The sequence below is a fragment of the Anser cygnoides genome, chromosome 16 (genome assembly GCF_040182565.1).
Source record: "Anser cygnoides isolate HZ-2024a breed goose chromosome 16, Taihu_goose_T2T_genome, whole genome shotgun sequence".
NCBI lineage: Eukaryota > Metazoa > Chordata > Aves > Anseriformes > Anatidae > Anser > Anser cygnoides.
The window spans coordinates 8,915,477-8,935,540 of NC_089888.1; the positions used below are offsets into that span (position 1 = coordinate 8,915,477).

The window sequence follows — 20,064 nt, forward strand, 5'->3', positions numbered from 1 at the left end:
GCGGCTCCTAACCCTTGATTCAGCACATGCCTAAGGCCCGCTGAAGGCAGCGGGCAGCCTTCAGCTCTTCAGCAGCTCTCTAAGCGCTCTGTCCAGCCGCAGGGAAAGGGGACGCCGCTGGAACAGGTGGCTGTCACCCGCTGCTGCCACCCAGCCCATGTCGGTGCAGCAGCCGTGCTCTGCGCAGGAAGGAGACGCTCAGAGCGCCATCCCACCCAGTGCCACTGCCGCGCGCCACAGCCGCGCTGCGCTGGCAGCCCCGCAGCCAGGAGCAGGTCCCAGCTGATCCCAGCACACGTGTGGCCAGGTGGTCACGAGCACTGCTCGGGGGCTGCTGCAGGAGCCAGCAGCCTGCAAGGATGCGTGCATGGCGCTGCACGGGGCATGCGTGCCCGCAGCTGTGCCTCTGCGTGTGGGAAGATGCTTGAAAAACACCGAATAAAACGGACCCAACGTAAATGATTCACACTTCAATAGCCGTGCTTTACTGAGTTTACTCAGAGTAAGCAGAGAGCGGGGCCCACCCCTAGAGTGACGAGAAACACAACCAAAACGGGGCAGTGAAACCCAGCCTGCGGCTCAGCAAAAGCCGCCCACGGCCCCGTGCCGAGAGGGGCCGTTCGTCTGCAGAGATCACGGCGCTGCTGGGGCCCGGCTGCTGCCCGGTCCTGCTCCCTGCCCCGGCCAGCGTCAGGCCAAGAGGAGCAGGAATTCCCTTTGGGCAGCTCCCTCACCGCGCTGCAAACCCCAAAGCAGAACCAAACCTTGCTAAGGTGTTAAGAGAAACGAAAGTCTGCACGTGTTCAAGAAACTCCTGCAAGCACTTTCCTTGTACATCAAAAGGTGGTGACTACAGAGGTGATGCCTGGCTGCTCAAGACGTTCAGCTATTTGCCTTCCTAACTAAATACTTACTCCAATTAATCAAAATCCAAGCTGAGAGGAAGGCTAAGACTGCAGAAGGCGTTGATATTTTACTCCAGCAAAATATCTGAATATATTCACAAAATTAATTAGAATGTGGCTGTGTGGAAAGGAGTAAATGGAGGCTTCCAGAACTGAGCGGTTTCTGTAGGGTCCCCTGGTTAGTGTTTGGTGCTGATGGGTGGTTGAGAATAAGTGTTCAAAACCCCCTCGGTTTAGCTGTTGAAGGTGAGGGGTAAGTTCTGCCACACAGCAGAGGAATTTATGTTCTGTACTTGAAACACCCGATTCAGTGGAGCTGGGGAAGATTCTCATTCACCATACAAATGTCTTCCCCGCTTGGGAATCCAATTAAGCAGTTGGCCTTCACGAGTTAATTTTGCGTTATGTAATTATGAGTTAATAGAAAGCAATTTCCTCTGAAATGCTCTTTTGTTCCTGGTTGTCCTTGTCCCCAGGTTTCAGGAGGCAGTCACATTTCTGCACGGTGAAAATCCCGGAGTCTTTTCCACCGGTGGCTTCAGCGGAGGCAGAATTTCATCCCACCTTCTTGCCTACACTGTTCGTTTTGAGACACAGCGATGTGTCTGAACAGTCCAAATGTTTGTTTCCTTCCCATCCATGTCACCTCCCAGGAGCTAGAGGCTGGATCTCACCCGTACCTGCGCTGCTCTCATGTCTGGCTTTGCAGACGTCCGTGCAGACCCTCCTGGACCAGGGAGAGAGCAGCGCTCTTCCACAGCATCCCCCCAAAAAACTGTCTCCCATGGAGAATTTCCTGGCATCCCAGTCCTAGCCCCACGGTGCTCTGATATGTCCTGTTTATTTGCTGACCCTCAGACAGTTTGGGCTGTTTGGTGGTATTTAACTCAACTATTGTCATAGCTTTTTTGCCAAACACTCTGTCAAGTGATATTTTAAAATCTGGATAAGTTCACTCACGCTAAATTATGCAATACTTTTACTGTTGTCCACTAAGGTTTCCTTCCTTGGGAAATTTTGGAAAGTACAGCCTGGTGTATTCCCCAGCCAAAATATTAAATTTCAAAGGCATTTTATGTGTCTTTGGGTAAGTCCACGTTGATAGGGAGAGATCATCAGCATTCAGAGATGAGCTGACTCGGGGGTAATGAAATCGGTTGGACCTCTGAAAAGTGCAATGACAAGCTTAATATTTTAGGCTATGATCCTGATGATAGCGACCTTCCAAGTGAACACGGAGCTCTGCAAAATCATTTCTGTTGGTGTTGCCTCCTTTTGGGAGGTATGACACATCTGTTGACTTTGGTAGAATGAGACATCCCTATGGTTAAGCATGTGCACGAGTGCTAGTAAGATCAGAGCCCTAATAGCCTTGTTAGAAAGTTTAGTGGGTGGCATAATCCGGGAGCTGGGTCTACAGCACTCCTGCTTGCCAGGAGCACCTTGCAGCATTCGGTGGAGTTCTCCCATTTTAATAAACAAATATCTGCCTTCAGTTTCCTTTCTGTTACTGCCAACACACCGATGCTAGATAAAATAGCAACACACGTGGGTGGCAGTGGTCTGATGCCTAGCCTAAAGAGCCAGGGCCACTTAGGTGTGCTCTCATTACCAAATTAAGTACACACCCTGTTGTGTCTTTTGGAAAAGCTGCTGCATCAATAATTATGTCAATGATCTGGCAAACAGCAAAAGATTCTGGATGAATATTTATTGCATACACGGAGTCTGTGGGTGTGCATTCCTACTGTGCCTGCATCCTCTCGGTCTTGTGCCTGCTCACAGCCAGCGATGGCCCCGTGTTGGCTTTAAGTGGAGCTGCAGCAAGCCGGGTGTTGCAAGCAGACTTTTAGTAAAAGTAGAGGGAAGACACTTCTGTCACCCCGGGCGTACAGATCTGAGAGCTGGTCAGCACCCAGCGCACCCAGCATCTCGGTCAGCCTGAGTGGCACGGCTCAGGATCCCCCTTTACTCACAGACTGACTGGCTGCAGAAACTCCAGGGAAAATCCCAGGCAGACTGAGCGTTGCCGCGCAGCTGGACGTTATAAATGGAGACACTTTCCTAACTGCAGGATTGAGTTTTTATTCTGGAAAGTCTCTACCATTTGGGCTGAAGGAGCCAGAAGCTACAGCGACGGTGACAAAGCCTGCTAAACACGAGGAGAGCTGCGACGCCCCTGCTGCAATCTATCCCGTGCAGAAGACGCAGAGCGAAGATTATTGCCCAGATCAGTTATTCTCTACACCAGAAGTTGGCAGCTGACGAGAATGGATGTGCTGTCAGGGCGGAGCAGCCCTTTATTGAGCATTTCTAACCCCAAAATGAGGCAGAGGCTACCTGCCTGGTCACCAGTGGCCCTTGGGACTGGGTGGCACTGCGGGGCCGAGGCTTTGAGGTGCTTCCTTGTCGGGGATTGCTAACAGCAAGGCACGGGGCAGCCCCTGCTGCTGCCTCCCACGGCCACCTCGGTTCCCCCGTGTCTGTGTGCAGGATCTGGCCTGCCAGACGCCCAGCCCGGCCACGCCAGCGTTTATCACGAGCTGGCAGATAGCTGCCAGATCGGTCTCCCACACACAGCACTTGTGCAACGTGCTGGTGCTGCTGTGCAAGCACGGCCCGAACCCTTCCAGACGGCGCCTGGTGCACCCATGCCCGTGCCCTCCCTCCGAGCACCGCGCTCGCCCCCCCGAGCCGTGGAAGGAGAGCCCCCCTCGGGTGGTGCGAAGGCCTTTGCGTGGAGATGTGCGCCCAGGGTGCCCCTACACCTTAGCACGGGTCCGGGTGCTGGCAGGACCTGTCCCTCCGGTCCTGCTGATGGCCGCGCACCAGCAGATAGCCCCTGCCCGCCAGGGGATAAGCGGGGTTACGCGGGGCACTGCTGGCTGCTCCCGGCCGGCCCCCCTTCCACCACATAGCTCCTTCCCCAGCCCTGGCTTGGTCCTGGGCTGTCCCCGTGGGACAATCCAGGTTAAAAACCCTCCGCCTCTTCCGTTTGGTCCTGTTGGCAGTGGGGATAAGGTGGGGAGAATGGCGTTGGCTGGTTGGAACCACAGAGCTGGCACTTAGCAGAGGGGGCTTAACCGGAGAGGAAGGGACAAGAGAGGAGGGTAAAAAAGGGGGAAAGTGGGGTGGGTGGGCTGGGGTGAGCTGGGCCCTGGCAGGCTGCGAGAGGGGAGCGAGGCAGAGCCCGGGCAGGGCTGCGGGGCTCTGCTGCCCTCGCCCCTCCGTGCCAGTCCCTGTTGTGGCAGCTGGGCCTGGGAGCCAGTTTCTGGGTGGCTCCTCCGGCGGTGTCATTGCTAATTAAATACGCTCTAAAGGTTAGATTATCGGTTGTGGTGATGTCTCACCTTTGACCACGTCTGCATCAGACAAATCAAAAGCCAGCCAAGGAATCTTTTTGGGTTTCCTTGCCCAAGGCATGCTGTTAGGTGTTGGATAGGAGCTGTGTTAACAGCAGATCCAGCCAGCACCACGCGGTTCTGCTGCAATATTTTGGGCTGCTACAAATTAACAGGGCTCGGGGTTTAATTTCCCTCAGTGAAGGTGGCGGTGCAGTGGAACACAAAGAGTGCAAGTTTCCCTGTTCCTGAAGTTATCGCAGCTCACGCAGCCTCTCTAGGGAAATCCCTGCTCACCTCCTCAGGCTCCCTTCTCTGGAGGATCCTTCGTCCTCGAGATCCTTCTGGGCCTTGTCGTGTTATGAAAACGACTGCCTCACCTTTTAAAGAGATTTCCACTTTTCTGCTAATCCCAGCTCATTTTTTCTTTATTTTCCTTTTTATCTCATCCCTCCTCAGTGAATCCATGTATCCAACACAGCAGTATTTCTCTCACAGTTGTCTCACATGGGAACCGTTCTCTTTATTTGCCTTTGCTGCACGGAGGCTGGGAGGGAGGCTGATCCTTCCCTGGGTTACGGTGATACACAGCCTCACCTGCAGTACCCTTTATTCCAGCATCCGTCCCCAAACTGGCCTGGGGGCCTGCTCGAGCCATGAAGTCACAGTCAGTCTGGAAAGTCAGAAGTTTGGATTAAGCAATGCCTCGCTTCCTGCCAGGGAGAGGCTAACAACCAGGGTGCGGAGGCAGTCGGGGGCACAGCGGGCATGTCCTGGCAGCGGCGGCTCTCCCCATCTCCCACCCCCAGCCCATCATTCTTGAGGAGCCTGCCCTGGATGGAGGCAGCCTGGCCCACACCCCACTGCCCTCCCTTGGAGCCCAGCCTTGGCTTTTTCGGCTTTACCCATGGGTGAAATGAGAAATTACCTCTCCGTCTGTTGCCCCGGCCCCAGCGTGAGCTGCACGGCTCCTGCAGTCACAAACAAGGCCAGAAATGCAGCACTGCCCGAGCTGCAATGTGGGCTGCGCTGGGCCCTGGCAGCTCCTTCTGCTGCCCCCCCCCCCCCCATGGGGACGGAAGCTCTTCTTCCCCAGTTTTTCATTTTCAGGCATCTCCGTGTCTCCTTCCAACTCCTCCCACACACAGCGGAGGAACTGCCCACAAACATGTGCAAAACTACTTAATTACTCTCGAGCCGGCTGCGCTGCCGCTCGCTGCGGGTGCTGATCGCCGCACTGACCACGCCGACTTCGCCCCCTCTTCTCCTCTGCCCATCTGCGCCCATCACCTGCCCGGGCTGCAGGCTCTGGAGGCACCGCATCCTGTGGTGGTGTGCGCATGGCGCCTGGGGTGGTGGCAAACACACCCCTGTGTGTGGCGGGCTGGGGGGTTCAGCCCTTGCTTGCCCGCCGCTGGATGTCCTGGGTTTCATTGCCGGGCATTGTAGGGCCATTGCTGGGTGTCCCAGGGCCACGGCCGGATGTCTGAGGCCATTGCTGTGTGTCCTGAGGTCACTGGTGGATGGTCTGGGACCATACTTGGGTGTTCCAAGGCCACCTCTTGTGTCCTGGGGACATCACTGGGTATCCCAGGACCACGCCTGGGTGTCCTGGGGCCATCACCGAGTGTTCCAGGACCATACCTGGGGGTCCTGGGGACATCAATAGGTGCCCTAGGCCCATACCAGGGTGTCACCGGTTGCCTCAGGACCATCACCAGATGTACCAAGGCCACCTCTGGTGTCCTGGGGCCATCACTGGGTGTCCCAGAACCATACCTGGGTGTCCTAAGGCCATCACTGAGTGTCCCAAGGCCACCTCTGGTGTGCCAGGACCATCACCGGGTGCCCGAGGACCATCCCCGGGTGTCTTGGTGCCATCAGCAGGTGTCCTGGGGCCACCACCGAGCGTCTCGGCACCATCACTGGGTATCCTGGGGCCACCACCGCGTGCCCCAGGACCATACCCGGGTGTCCTGGGGCCACCGCCGGCCGTCCTGGGGCCATCACCCCGTCCCCCTGCACCACACCCCCGCACCCCAGCACCCCCCCCCCGCTCCCCCTAACCCCCCCCCGCCGCCTCTCCCCCCATCCCCTCCCCTCCCCTGCCCTCCCCGCGCCCCCCGCGGCTGCGGGAGGAGCCCGGCTCGGCTCGGCGGGGGCGGGAGCGAGCAGCCGGGGCCGCCCCGCACCGCCCCGCCCCGGCTCATTCACGCGGCGGCGGCGGCGGCGGCTCGGAGCGGCCCCGGCTGCACGCTCCCGCCGGGCCTCGGCGCATGCGAGCGGGCCCGGGGCGGCGGGGCGGTGCCGGTGGCGGTGCCGGTGGCGGTGCCGGTACCGGGGCCGGTGGCGGTGCGGCAGGGCTGCGGCGACGTCGGCCATGCGGTGGCCCCGCGGCCCCCGCGGCGCCTGGCGGCTGCTGCCCCGGCGCTCGCTGCTGGCCGCGCTTTTCCTTTTCTCGCTCTCCTCCTCCTTCCTCTACTTCGTCTATGTGGCGCCGGGCATCGGTAAGCGGCGGGCCGCGGGCACGGCGCCGCTCCGAGGGGAAACGCTGAGTAATGGGGCGGGGGGGGGGGGGGGGCACAGCATCGTCGGGGGGACGGAGAGGGGAGCGGGGGGGGGGGGCGCGGTGCTGCCCGGCCGCTGCGCTGGGTGCTGGAGGTGGGGCGGGGGAAGGGGGGGGGGAAAAAAGGGGGGAAAAAAAAAGCGGATTTGGGGTAGGGGGGTGTCGGGGGGTGCCCCCCGGGTGTGTGCGTGGGAGCGGGGTCTTGCTGCTGGTCGTGGGGCCGCCTGTGGGTGCCGAGCCGTGCTATGCCGAGCCGTGCTATGCCGAGCCGTGCTATGCCGAGCCGTGCTACACCGAGCCGTGCTATACGAGCCGAGCCGTGCTACACCGAGCCGTGCTATGCCGAGCCGAGCCGTGCTACGACCGAGCCGTGCCTCCCCGCGGGCCCGCGAAGCACAGCCCCGGCTCGGCCGGCCGCCGGAGTTTGTTTTTGAAGAAGCGGAGTGTTGGCTGAGTGTTTGTGGTCTGAACTCTCCCTGGCGGAAATCCTACTCCTTTTTTTTTTTTTTTTTTTGGTAAAGTAGAAAGATGAGAAGTGCGTATTTTAGAAGGAGGGAGTGTTCGGTGGTGTTGGTCCTTACGGCGTGCTTTGAGGGTGGCCGTGCGCCCAAATGGCCAGCGCCTTGGGCGCCCAGTGCTCGTGGGACCGAGCACCCATCTCCCAGAGTGGCAGGCAGGCTTGTGGCCCGGGAAACAACTGTTGTCTTCACTCTGTGTATCGCGTTTCTGCGAGAAGCCAAGGCTCACAGTCAGCTTGGCCTTCAACCTAGCTATAGTACCCATTCTTTTGAAAGGATTGTGGTTTTGGTTTTTCAATAAAACCGAAAATCTCGCCAATGATGGTTTCTCCTTGAAATGTCATTGGTATCACTCGTGCTATCCCGAGCTCAGACATCCCAGGGAGACCCAAGCGTGCTCCTCGAAGTGACTTCTGCAGGTTTTTATTTACAGATCCCATCCCATCGCTGCCTCTGGGCTTTGGGAGCCTTGTGCGGGGCAAAGCAGGATGCTGCTGGTGTGCAAAGCCCTGCACGTGGGGGCACGCATCCTGGGGACAGCCTGTGTGAGGTCCTGGGTGCCTGTGCCCTGCCTGGCTGGGTGGCCCAGGGCTTTGCTGTCCCCACGGGCTGACCGCTGAGCCCTGGCCACTGTCCTGCATGTTGGCCTTGGGGTGGCCAAGAGCTCCTCAGCATCCGTCTGAGGGCAGCTTTGTACCAGCTCTGCTGGCAGCGGCTTTGTCAGATGCGTCCCATGGCCCTGTGCAGGGCAGGCATGGGGAACGTCCCTTCAGAGAGCAGCGGTGCAGGGGTGAGCTGCTTTGGAAATAAACGGCTGGTTTCCTGCTGGGGAAATGGCACTGTTCAGCTGCTGGGCCCCCGGCAGAGCGTGGCTGCTGGTGGGGGCACGGCTTCGGGCCGGGGCAAGGAGCAGCTCCGTGGTGTGCTCCCGGCCTGCTGCGAGGGCTGTGGCCGGGCTTCCGAGAGGGAATTGCTGTACAGCTTCAGGGGGAAGCTTTTCTTGCAGGGATAGTTTTGCTCTTCCTCTAGAGTTGCGCTACGTTGTCTCATTTGCTTTGCACTGCTGTGGGTGGCCAACGGTCACGCCGGTATCGGAGGTGCTGCAAGATACAAATCCCCATGTAAAAGCAGCTCGTTGCCCAGGCCTTTTGTCCGTGTGGACCACAGGTAGCACATCCACGTCCCAGCCCCTGCTCTCCTATCTGAGGTGCTGGAAGAGGAAGCAAAGGCGTGAAGATGGTCCCTGTCCCCACACGCCTGTGGATGTTAGTGATGTTCTGACTCATCTCCCCATCAGGTGACAGAAGATCTGGTTCCCGTTTTTTTTTTTTTTTTTTCCTTTTCCACCATTTTCAGCCAAAAATGTTCCGTCATGAAAACCCAGCCCAGTATTCCCGTGGCGGCTGGGCTCATCATCCCAGCACTTGGAAGCAGTTTGTTTTTAGGCCAAAGAGGTAAGGAGAAAGTTGGAAGAAAAGTGAGTTTTCCTGGTAGGATGTGAGCAATGCTGCAGCCCTCGCTAAACTGAGCAAACGGTGTGTGAAGGGGAAATGCTCGACATGGTGTGAGGCCTCAGCCCCAAAACCATCCTTCGCAGGGCTTGCTGGCGAAGAGACTGAAGAGCGACTTGTGGCTCTCGGCTAAAATGCAGGTGGAAGAGTGATTAATCCTATCCCTTGGTCACGCCTCAATTAAAAGAAAAAAAAAATCAAATAAACGGGACCTGAAGTTGAGGAAGCTGTGTGTGTGACTTTGAACCAGCCTTAAAAGGCTTTAATCTGTTCGATGTTTAATACTGATGAAAACGTGCTGCTACAGCAAACCTTGGTCTGCGGAGGGGCAGGGTGACCCGTGTCCCTTTGGTGGGTAAAGGCAGCCTGCCCAAGGTGGCTGGGGGCCACCATGAGGACCTGTGGCCACAGATGCTGTGTGGGACACCCCTGTGGCGGGGTGTGCCATCGCTTTGGCAGAAGGCAGCACCCTGGCTGTGCCCTGTCCCCAGTGCCTGGTGCAGGCCCTGGATGGGGAGCGGGTGCTGATTTGAGGGAAAATGCTGTGGAGCTGCTGAGGCTTGTTGTGTTCGAGCAGTTGTGTCCCAGTGCCAGGAGGAAATTGGGACAGTTGCGCTTCTCGGTGCTGTCTCAGCATATTGGCGTGGAGCTGGTGCTTGACAGCTCCCTTGATGGGCTGGGAAGGCAAGAAGAAGGCTCCTGGTGCCCCTCAGGGAGAGCAGAGCCTGGCCTAGGTGCTGGGGACCGCTCAGGGTCACCTCTCCTCACCAAGCCCTACACAGTGCTGTCCTGTACTCCAGGCCAGGTGACAACGGCCTGCCCTCCATCTGCTCGGACTGTGCTGCTCGTGATGGAAATGTGAGGAAGAATTTTGTGTTTAGTGCCAGCAAGGATGCAGGTGGGAGAGCTCAGCCCGCGTGGGCAGCAGCCATGCCTGGCACCTACAGGGAGCCCAGGGCCTTTGGGACTTCTGTTTGTGTTGTCCCTGGGGTGACCCCTTGCTTATGTTCTTAAACAACACTTCACCTACAAAACTGATATCTTCTTAGGGCCTCAAGTTCTTACAGAGCAATCTGACAATCAGCCAGCATCTCTTCCTTTGCAGCACTCTACTAAAATGCGTGGCCTCCTCCGAACTGCACAATAACAACTCGTGTCCTCGGGCCTGGGCTTGCAAATCCACCTCAGAGAGCAGATCGTCAGGCGCCGAGCTGCTCGCGCGGATGCAGCAGGGTTCCCTTTTACTCCACGCTGTTCCCCAGTGTCTGCTGGCTTTTGTTCCTGGTGCGGATGGGGTTATTATGTGGGTCTGTCTCATCGCTGCCATTGTGCGCTCCGTGAGGCGGCCGATTGTTCCGCTCCGTGCTGAGCTGCGTGGCGAGAGCCTGGCAGGGCCGTTAAAGATGCAGCGGCCGAGGAGCTGCTGGCACACCTGTGCCTGTGTCCCATTGCCCCTGAGCTCAATGAAAGTGGGTGCTGAGCTGTGCTCGTGGGAGCAGGCTCCTGGTGCTGCTGCCTCTGGCCCGTCTGATGTGGAAGTCTGGTGAGCTGTGGCCACACTCTACGGGGCTCGGAGTCCAACAGGCCGCTTGGTTTGTTTTTTTTATGAGACAGAACTGAAAGCCTGTCCAGTCTCCTTGCTCACATTGAGGCTTTTATCGCCCAGAGGTGCTGGGGGCCCGCAGCTGTCCCCAGAGGTGCCACAGGGATCAGCCTGCCCAGAAAACTCTGCCCCATGCCCGGGCAGGACCCGGAGGCCATGGGGTGAGTGAGCTGCCTCACAGGCATTGCACCTCCAGAAACTGCTGCTGGTTGATTGCCTATGGGAAGCCTGTGCTTCCTGAATATACCGAGAGGGCTGCTGGTGCTTCAAGGGGCTGCGGTGAGAATCCCTGGCCGTCATGCCTTTGCACATCGTGGGGGCTCATGTGGCTTTCCTGAAGGTGTCTTTCCTTGCTGGCTTCATGCTTTTATAACAGGGATCAGGAAACCAGGGAAATTCCATCTTGCATCTGGAAGTAGTAATACTTTTACAAGTTGCTTGCGCTGCATGCTGCAGTTTCACCTTGATAACTCTCGCTTCACCAGCAGAAACTTCTCAAACCGTGGCCTTGGTCCTCTCCGTGGGCTGTTACCAGGTCCCTGGAAGGAGGAAGGTCCAAGGCCTCCCCTGGCGCTCAGGTGCCTGCTTCTGTTTTTTTTTTTTTTTTCGTTCAGATGTTGGAGCCTGTTTTTTCTATATTTTTAAGCTTAGGTCTGTACAGGAGTCTTTCTTGTCTGAATCTGATGTGGGAAAATAACACAGAATTTAAATTATTGGGTGAAAGATTGTTACCTGTGTGAGAGAGCTGTAGTTCACTTGAGCTTTACTTCCTCAAAACTTATCAGAAATTGCTTCAGACCTGTTGTAGAGGGCACGAGTCAGCAGCATTAGGCCCGGATTAAATCTGTGACGCAAGGGCGTGATTTATGATCGGTCAAAACACTTTGAAACACCATTCCTTCACGTTGTGTTTCGGTGGCCAGCCGGGCGATACTATGGAGACCAAAGGCACGGTGTTTTTGTATGTCTCACCTACTGCTTTGATCCCTTGTAGAAATACCACACTGCCGTGTGTGAACGATCCAAATCGGCTATTCAGTGCATCCTCCTGGCAAACTGCAATACGGGGTAGCTCCAGGTGTGGACAGGGTGAATATTTTGATGCCACCAGCTTCTCCGAGCTATGGAGGAGCGTGGTGCTGGGCCCAGCCGTGGAGCTGCCCTCGGCAGGGAGAAGAGACAGCAGGTGGGCCCCCAGGGCTGGGCGGGTGGCTCCGAGGGGACAGCCCTGCCCGGGGCTGGGACATCTGTGGCGGTGACGCCAAGAGGTGACATGGGGACGGAGAGCTGCTCGTTTCGACCGCTATGCATTTTTCATGGGGATGCCAGCAGAAGGAGCCGTGGTCAGGCCCGATGGCTGGCGGAGGAAGAAGCAGGAGGGGTTTTGTTTCTCTTCACTCTTGGGTTTCGCCTGCAGCTCCAGCCAGGAGGCAGGGCCCTGTGGGTGCCGGTGGCTGGGGCTTGGTGTGGTGGCAACTGTGGGACCGGGCCCCGCTCAGGTGAGGACAGGGCGCAGCTCTGCAGGCGGTGAGGTTTGTGCTGTGGCAGCTCTGTCTGTCACCTCCTAGGCCTTCCTTCTGCTGTGTGGTGGCCTACCGCAAACTCACCGGCAGTGCTGCCCTCGCTTACCTTCCTTTCCAACCCTAAAAAGTCTGTGCTGCAGAATTGTACAGCGCAAAGTAGTAACGATGCATTTCTTGGGGTGTTCCTCCGAGCTTTTCACAGGCATCAGACACGACAGTGACTGAGGGCAGTGATAAATGCTGCTTGATACCGGGTCTTGAACTCAGTGTTTCCTGCCTTCAGCGTGAAGGAAGCTGGCAGCAGCGTGGGGAAATAGCCCCTGCTTCTGTCATGGTCAGGACAGAGCTTTTTGAAACGCACGTGCGACCAGAAGGCTACCGCAGCTCAGGGCTCACAGGTCAAGGCTGGGAATTGCAGGGTTTCTCAGGGGGCAGGTGAATTACTGGCTTTTCTTTGCTGTTAAGCACCCGTGACAGTGGTCCGTGTCGTCTGTCAGGCACTTCTGGTTTGGGTTATTTTGCTGGTGGCTCGTTTGGTGTTGCAAGCGCAGGGAGCATGTGAGTAGTTCACGTTTCAGCGGTCTGTCTCCGTGAGCATGACTCCTGAAAGCCACAAAGCCTTCCAGGTTCATTCCTGCAAATTAATTGCATCAAAACTTCAGCGATATGCAACAGACCAAACCTTACAGCAAAAACATCAGTGCCGCCAGCCCAGGTCTCCAGGAAACCTGATCTTTGTAGGCTTGGGAAACCGTGGATGGCCGTGGCTTCAGCAGGCCGCTAGTCTCCTCAGGGAGCTGCTGGTGGCGATGAGGGCTGCGGCCCTGCTGCTTTGTTCCCTGAGCCGATGGTTTGTGATGGTTTGCCTCCTCTCTGGCTGGGCTCATTAATTGCATTAACTCGGGCAACGTCTGCTCCGTCGGGGTGATGAACCCCCCGGGGACAGCTGCAGGGACCGGAGCCGAGGAGCGCGGGGAGCTGTGTGTGTCCCACTTGCCCCTGGTTGAATGCTCTCGGTGTTGGCTCATCTTAATGCGTGGAGTCTTTACGTGCTTAATTACACTGAAACTTCTGGGCAGCCTCGCAGGGGTGGATACCACGACCCAAGGCTGGGGGGAATAGGTCTGCAGAACCCCTGCTATGGCAGCACTGGGAATCCAGAAGGAAAACTCTGTAGAGTGAGGAATTCTTCCCCTCACCAGCTTTGTTTTTAAAGCAGCAATGTTACCATAAAACATGTTTACTTTGACAAAACCTTTGCTGGGTTATTTTAGTGAAGTTTATTTCCACGCTAGCTTTTCCTTCTTGTTTGCATTTGGGTTGTTCTGACTGTTTTTCTCTGGCAGCACGGCGAGCATCAGTGCATTAGTATGGTTAGTATGTATTTTAAGGCTTTTTCGCACCTGTTCCTAAAAAAAATAAATAAATCTTTGAGCTCTGTTTGCAGATGTGTTTTATGGAGGACATTAAATCGTGGCCGTTAAATCTTAGCACTTCTAAAAATGCCAGCACTCTTAGTATCGCTTCAGAGCCGCTATTATTTTGAAAGGAAAGGTAGACCAAAAATCTGGAGGGTGATGTAAGTGCCCGGCAGGAGAATGTCTCTCTCCAGGCATCCTAATCTGCTGCCTGGCCCGGTCCCAGGGGCAGCACAAGGACAGCACATGCAGCCGCGGCCTGGCCGGGAAGCGGCCTTGTGGGCGCAGGCACGGCGCGCGGCGTGGCGGGGAGAGAAACACTGCCCTGTGTTCACTCACAGAAGGAATTTTCTAGGGCTTTCTGGTTTTGTTTAAATCTATAGTGAATGAGCGAGCTGCGGCAGGCGGGCTGGGGAGTCGGGTTGTGTTTTGTAGTGACTGCGGGCATTTTGTATGAAGTCAATGCTGTGGCGCACCTGACGCGGTGCTCCGGTTTTCCAAGGCATATAAATAGTACCGCAGCTGCGTGAGAGCCTGGGCTTGAGCCCCAACATGGAAACCCCAGGTGCACAGGGAGATCAGTGGCTGCTTTGAGTGGATTTCAGGTGGAAGCATGTGTCCGAGCAGGGATATGGCCGCACGGTGCTGAACCCCTGCTCGGTGAGGCCAGTGAGCTCCCCATGCCAGTGCTGCGTGCTGGGCTGTGCCCGCAGTGTTGTCCTCTCCCTCTGCCTTTCTGGTCCGAGATGTAACGATTGGGAAGTATTTCTGCATGGAGGGTGTCTCTGTGCATTTGAAAATGAGAGAAAGTAAACAGTTTTGAGGGAGAAAAATCCTTTGCTCAGCTGTTGGGCTGTGGTGCATGAGGTGTTAGTCAGCCAGGGCTTGTTTACATGCCAAGGAATTTCATGGCAAACTACCTGATCGGTTTTACTTGCATGCTATCCCCATACGAATGATCAGAAGGACCTCTCAAATCGTGGTGCTGTACTACCCACCTCCTTTGCTTTACAGAGGCTGAGCACCAAGCTGCACCAAAATTATAAATAACGCTGATGTGCTGCCACAGTGCTCCTGGTAAGGGATCGGTGGGTTGGCTGCATACAGGGCAGGCGGCTCGCAGAGGTCTGTGCTGGGACGTCTGAGCTGGGAGAGCACATGCTGCTACCGTACAGTGCCTCCTTCCAGCAGTGGAGGCTTTTACATGAGGATTTTGGATGGGAAGTGATGAAGACAGCCACACGGATGCTAAATGTTGGCAAGGTATCTCTGGCCTCTTAAAAAAAAAAATGAAATAAATAAATCCATGAAGCGTGCAGAATAAAACAGGAAATGAAATACTGCAGTGCAGCAGGTAGGCGAGCTCCGACTGATGATTTTTCCTTGCCTACCCAGTGGGAGCAGGGGAGCGTTTCGGTGCCACTCCTGCGCTCTGCGCCCTTGGTGGCGCTGGGGCAGCGCCGGGCACGAGCCGCACGGTGCAACACGGGGTGTAGGGGCTGGTGGGCTTGTCGGCAGACAGCTGATTGATGCACAGCCCACAGGGAGATAAAATGGCTAAATGGCTGCATGCCAGGGCAGGAAAACCCTAAACCAAAGCGTCGGCTAGCGTGGGCTGTGCCCGAGACTTGCTGTGTTTGCTGTACTTCAGCTGGGACTGCAGCAACCTATCTTGGGGGGGAATCGTTCACATCGGATTCCTCTTTGCAAATGCACGTCCCAATAGAGCTGGGGGGATGAGGGGGAGGCAGCCCCTGCCCCAGCAGCACGTGTAGGCAGCAGCAGCCACTGGCCTGACCGCAGCCCACTTTTAGGGTAGTGTGAAGTGCTCTGACACACGCAGCTCCGTCTCTTATTCTGCAGTCATATTTTTTCCCCTCAGTGTTTTTCCAACTCATGTCTTGCTGCCAGCATCCATATTAATAATGCATGACTTTTTTTTTTTTATGGTGCTTCCTTCCCGGCGTCCCTTTCAGCTGCTGAGTCAGAGAAGATTGTTATAGCAGCAGCCTCTGAAGCAGTGAAATGCCCCTGCAATGCTCAACTGCTGTCATTTATCATGCACGGTTACTCTGCGGGCAGCCCTTTCCCTTTCCTGACTCTGGTTGAGGATACAGATGCCAAAAGGATGATTTCTGTTGCACCAGCTGGTGACTGGCGAGCCCTGTGCACTTGGGAGCAGATTTTTTCTGCTGAGCCTTTCTTTGTAGTATTTGATTAAAGGAAATATCTCCTATATTTGCTGCTTTTTCTGTTTTAGAAATCCTGTGAAGTTTTTTTCCCAGCCTGCCTGAGAACGTGCTTTGGGATTGTGCCTAAAACTGTGGTTTTCTTTTTTCTTTTTCTTTCCCCCACCTCAAAAATTCTTAAGCCTATTTTCTTCTCCTCCTCGCATTCCCCCAAGACCTGTGCCTGGGCTTTTTAAGGTAACAGAGATGACAGCAGCCCCACAATGTGCTAGCAGGGGTGAATTAACCAGCAGCCCGTCGGTGGCCACTGGAGCCTGCTGGCTGCTGCAGGGGGCTCAGGAGCTGCTAATGCAGCCGGCAGCAGGGATTTGCAGGGTTTGGCCCCGGTGCAGCCTCTTCCCTGCTGCATGCCCCGTGTGTCCTATGCCCCTGCGTGGGACCCCAGAGAGAAACAGCAGCAGTACCGCTTCTCACGGCGTTGGTCTTCTGAAGGCTCGCATAAACGTGCTACATTCGTGGGAGCAGATCTCCCCTAACCCACATCCTAGCATGACAGTTTTGCCCTGCGGTGGCTGTGGTCAGGGTCGGTGACTTCTCCTGCCGGGCAGTGCTGGGGTTTCGAGACTTTGCTGGCAGCCCAGTGAGCTGCGAGGTGCCCTCCAGCAGGACTGGTACAGACTCCTTTCAGAGACGCATTTCCCCCGTTACAGGGGGAAGCTTTGCAAAAGGAGCCTGTGAATTTCTGAGCCTCGAATCCATCCGGAGGTGCTGGAGCAGCAGGGGGTGGTGGGTGCCGTGGGCAGGGACGGGTGCCGTGCCTCCAGCGCTCCCGTATGCTGTGCTTGCCCAGCAGTGGAACGAAACGCCGCCCGCCACTGGAGAGACGAGCCACTGGCTTCTCGGCTAACAAGATTTAGGTGGATTATACTACGTAGTTAATCAAGGGCTAAGCTCATTGCTGTATTTGAAATGGATCAAAGCCCTTGAACGTGCCAGTCTGGAGAGCAGCTCTTGAGCAAGAACGTCACTCCGGTGTGGGTCGGGCAGAAGGGCGCTCTGCTTCAGAGCCTGGTGGCTCCGCAGGCACGCTTCGGGAGCTGGGCTGGTCAAACGCAGAACCAGACAGGAGGAGTTCTCGGTGATGGGGCTGTCGGGGCTCGTAGATGATGCTGTAGTTCAGCATCCCGGAGAACTTTCTCCCTCAAAGTCTTCGTTCTCTCACTGTCAGTTTGAAAGTGTTTCCCCATACACGAAGCTGCGTGCCTGCAGGTACGGAAGGTGCCCTGGCTGTCGGGCTTCCACCTTCTACAACAGCAGCTGATGTTTGTGAGCTTTCCACGTTTCTGCAGCAGATAAGGTTCTCCAGGGCTCTCACAGGAAGCCTCACCAAACCCACGTGCTATGAGCTGCGGACACCGCTGGCTGAGAGCGTTGGAGCCCACAAGAGTTGCTGCTTGTCACCAGAGCTGTCTCCCCCTGTCCCGCTGCCCCGCAGAGGCGCCGTGTGGGACATGACGCTAGCACCCAGCCTGTCGTGCAGCGTTTATTCCTGTGCATGCTCAGGAGTGCGGAAAGATTGCTATGAGCAGGTATAGAGGCATGTTTAAAGTGATTTTTCATCCTCAGCTGGGAGCTCTTGCGCTTGCCAGGGTCTCCCTGAAGCAGCAGGGGAGGGTGCACATGTCCCTTCCTGGCAGGGTTAACTCTTGCTGTTGTCACAAGAGGCACGTCAGTGCTGCCTCGTGCCTGTGTGTGCCACCAGCGTGCTGCGAGCACACCCTTCACCGTGGGGAGAGCTGTCCCGGCTTAGCTGAGCAAGCTATTCAGAATGCACCAGCTATTCAGATCACCTTCCCTCTTATTTTTTTTAAAAAAAGCTATTCTGGTAACCTCCTTTCCCCTCGCTGATGGTGTGCAGAAGGGAGCAGCTGTGGGCACGGGGCTGCCCAGCTCTGTGCGTGTGGCTGTCGGCACAGCCTGAGAGATGGAAAACGGCCAGTGCGGAGGTAAACCTCCGCTGGGCTGGAGGAAGAAGATAAAACTCAATTCTGCTTTGAGGTGAACCGACCTGCGCAATTATAACGTGGCAGCAGGTGCTTGTGCTTCCCGCTGCCTCGCTTTTCCTGCGGCCTGTTGCAGGTCCTCCTGCCCTATCTTGCGTCTGTAACTCCGGGCAAACGCTGGTCAGGCACCTTTTGGTGTTTCCAGCCCTCAGCAGGCTTGCTGGCTGGCAAGTCAGCCCAACAGCACCTGCTTTCCGGTTTCTTGCGTTGCGTCGAATGGTTTTCAGCGTTTTTAGCCTCCAGCATGGGGTGTCTGCTGACACCTGGCCCCATTGGGCAGCCCCGGTGTGGCTCCATCACAGCACCGAGCTCAGCGGGGCTGCAGAGGGAGCGCACGATGCAGGAGTGTGCCGGGGAGGCTGCCCTACGCCGTGCTTCAGCTGCTTTCACCTGGTTAAAAAAGCCAAAATGCTAGTTGGCGTGGTCATGGGCTTCTTTACTGTTGCGCTAGAGCAAGCTGATAGCGAGGCACGGCTTCCTCGAGCGGTGCTGACACCAAACCTCCAGCTGCTACCTCCTGCCCTGCGCTGGGAGCTGTGGCACCGGGGGCCCTCGTGTCCCCGGGGGCTGCTGAGGGCACTGGGGGCTCCTGGAGGCGCTGGGGCTCCCGCTGCTCACCTGAGAGAGGCTCCGTGGGTGCTCGTGGCCTGCAGTGGGGGCACCGCGTCCCCACCTGGCTTGGGAGCAGGCTGAAAAAACCCCAAGCAAATTGCAGGAGGAGGAGGATGATGAAGGGAAATGTGGCATTTGTAGGGCTGTGGTTGCAAAGTGCTGGCAAGGGCTTGTCTGCGTGGAGGAAGGGATGAGAGGAGGAGGATTGTGTTTAGCTGTAATACATTGGAGGAGCGATCTTGACCTGGACAAATCGGGTAAGTTGAGTGGATAAATCAGTGTAATCTAAAATCTCGTTATCTGCCACGGAGGGAAGGGCTGGTGCCTCGGCCAGGAGGAGGAGGAGGACAAGGAAGAAGAGGAGGGGTGCCACAGCACTGCGGGTAGGTGCGTGCCTGGTGCGTGGCAGGGTCCCACGGGTCACCTTCCCGTGCCGTGCCGCAGGCTGAAGCCTTTGACCGCAGCACTGCTGGCAGTGCTGAGGAGCGGGAGCAGGATGTGAGCAGGGGCGTGCACCGCAGGCTGCCGTTTCTGACCCCAAATCCCAATGGGCTGCAGGATCTCTCCCTGCCTCCGCTCAGCACCGTGGCACTCATGGGGCTTGGCTTTGCAGGAGGCCCCAGCTCCCCGAGGGGTGACCCCCGTGCCACGGGGGCAGAGCACGGAGCCCGCACCGGCGCTGCCAGCCCTCGTGCAGCTGCCTCGGTTATAATCTGCTCCGGGCATCGAACGTGGGGATGTGCCCACCTGTTATAAATTAATTTCCCTGCTTGTCTGCCAAGTGCCTTTTCCGTACCCAGAGCTGCTTGTGCAATAGGCAGGATGATGCAGCAGGGTGTGCAGCTGGCCGCAGGGGCCGTGCCTGCCCGGGAGGGCTGCTCGCCCCTCCGAGTGCCGCCTGCCCTCCCCGGTGTGTTTGTCTTTTCCAGGGAAGCATCTGACTCCCGACTTGTTTGCCAAGCTTGCATTCTGGGCGCAGTCAGTCTGGAACTAATTTCTTTTTTTTTTTTTTTTTGCTGCTCTGTTTCTCATATCAGCTAACGAGCGTTCAGATCCCTGGGTAAACAGACAAGTCGCTCGCTGAAACGCCTGCTGCGTACAGCATCCTAAAGAAGCCTCTGTGGGGCGAGAGGCAGTTTGTGCCACCCCCAGCGTGCACCTTCGGGTGCGTGTACTTCCCCGGGGCTGCGGGGCAGGGGTGATGTGCGGAGCTGTAACCTGCTAGTCCCTGGTGACTGAGGACAGTCCCTGCCAATTTAGCAGCCACCAGGCGATGAGGAGCAGCCATGGGGCAGGGCAGCATCGCCGGGCTGCCCGGAGCTGACGTGCAGCCTGTGCCCTGGGCTGGATTTGTTTCCTGTTGGTGTAAAACAGCAACCCTGGCAGGTTGGGAGCCTGGCAGCTGTGAGCTCCCTGGCCCTTGCAGGCTGGGATTTTGCAGGTGGGTGATGTTCCCATTGCCTCCTTGCTAGATCCTGAACCGGGGCCCTCTTATCCCTCGCTGAGCTTACTCATTGCACAGCCTCGCTGCTGCTTATCTGGGATTAATGCGTAACTTAATTACAGAGCGTTACTCACAACCCGGGGAGCACGGTGCCTGTGGTGACGGGTGGGACAGAGCTGGATTGTGAAGCCAGGGCGCTTTATTCCCACCCTCACTGCGAGAAGGGCTGGGGCTTCCTTGGGACGCCGCCAGCGGGGCCGGGCAGCGTTGGTGCTGGCGAGCGCCTGCTGTTCCCAGGAGGGAGGCTCCAGCCAGCGTGGGAGAGCAGCAGCACGGCGCAGAGCTTCGGGCACCATCCGGGGGCAGCCCAC

General features: G+C 56.9%; 1 protein-coding gene across 1 annotated transcript in view; it reads left to right on the forward strand.

The window, feature by feature from the left end:
• The first annotated feature begins 6,457 nt into the window (after nt 1-6,457).
• B4GALT5 (beta-1,4-galactosyltransferase 5) overlaps nt 6,458-20,064 on the forward strand; it is a 32,815-nt gene continuing 19,208 nt past the window's right edge. Inside the window, exon 1 of the mRNA XM_066978259.1 lies at nt 6,458-6,753. Coding sequence (XP_066834360.1) covers nt 6,627-6,753 — 127 coding nt within the window. The 5' untranslated portion in view covers nt 6,458-6,626. The remainder of the gene's footprint in view (nt 6,754-20,064) is intronic.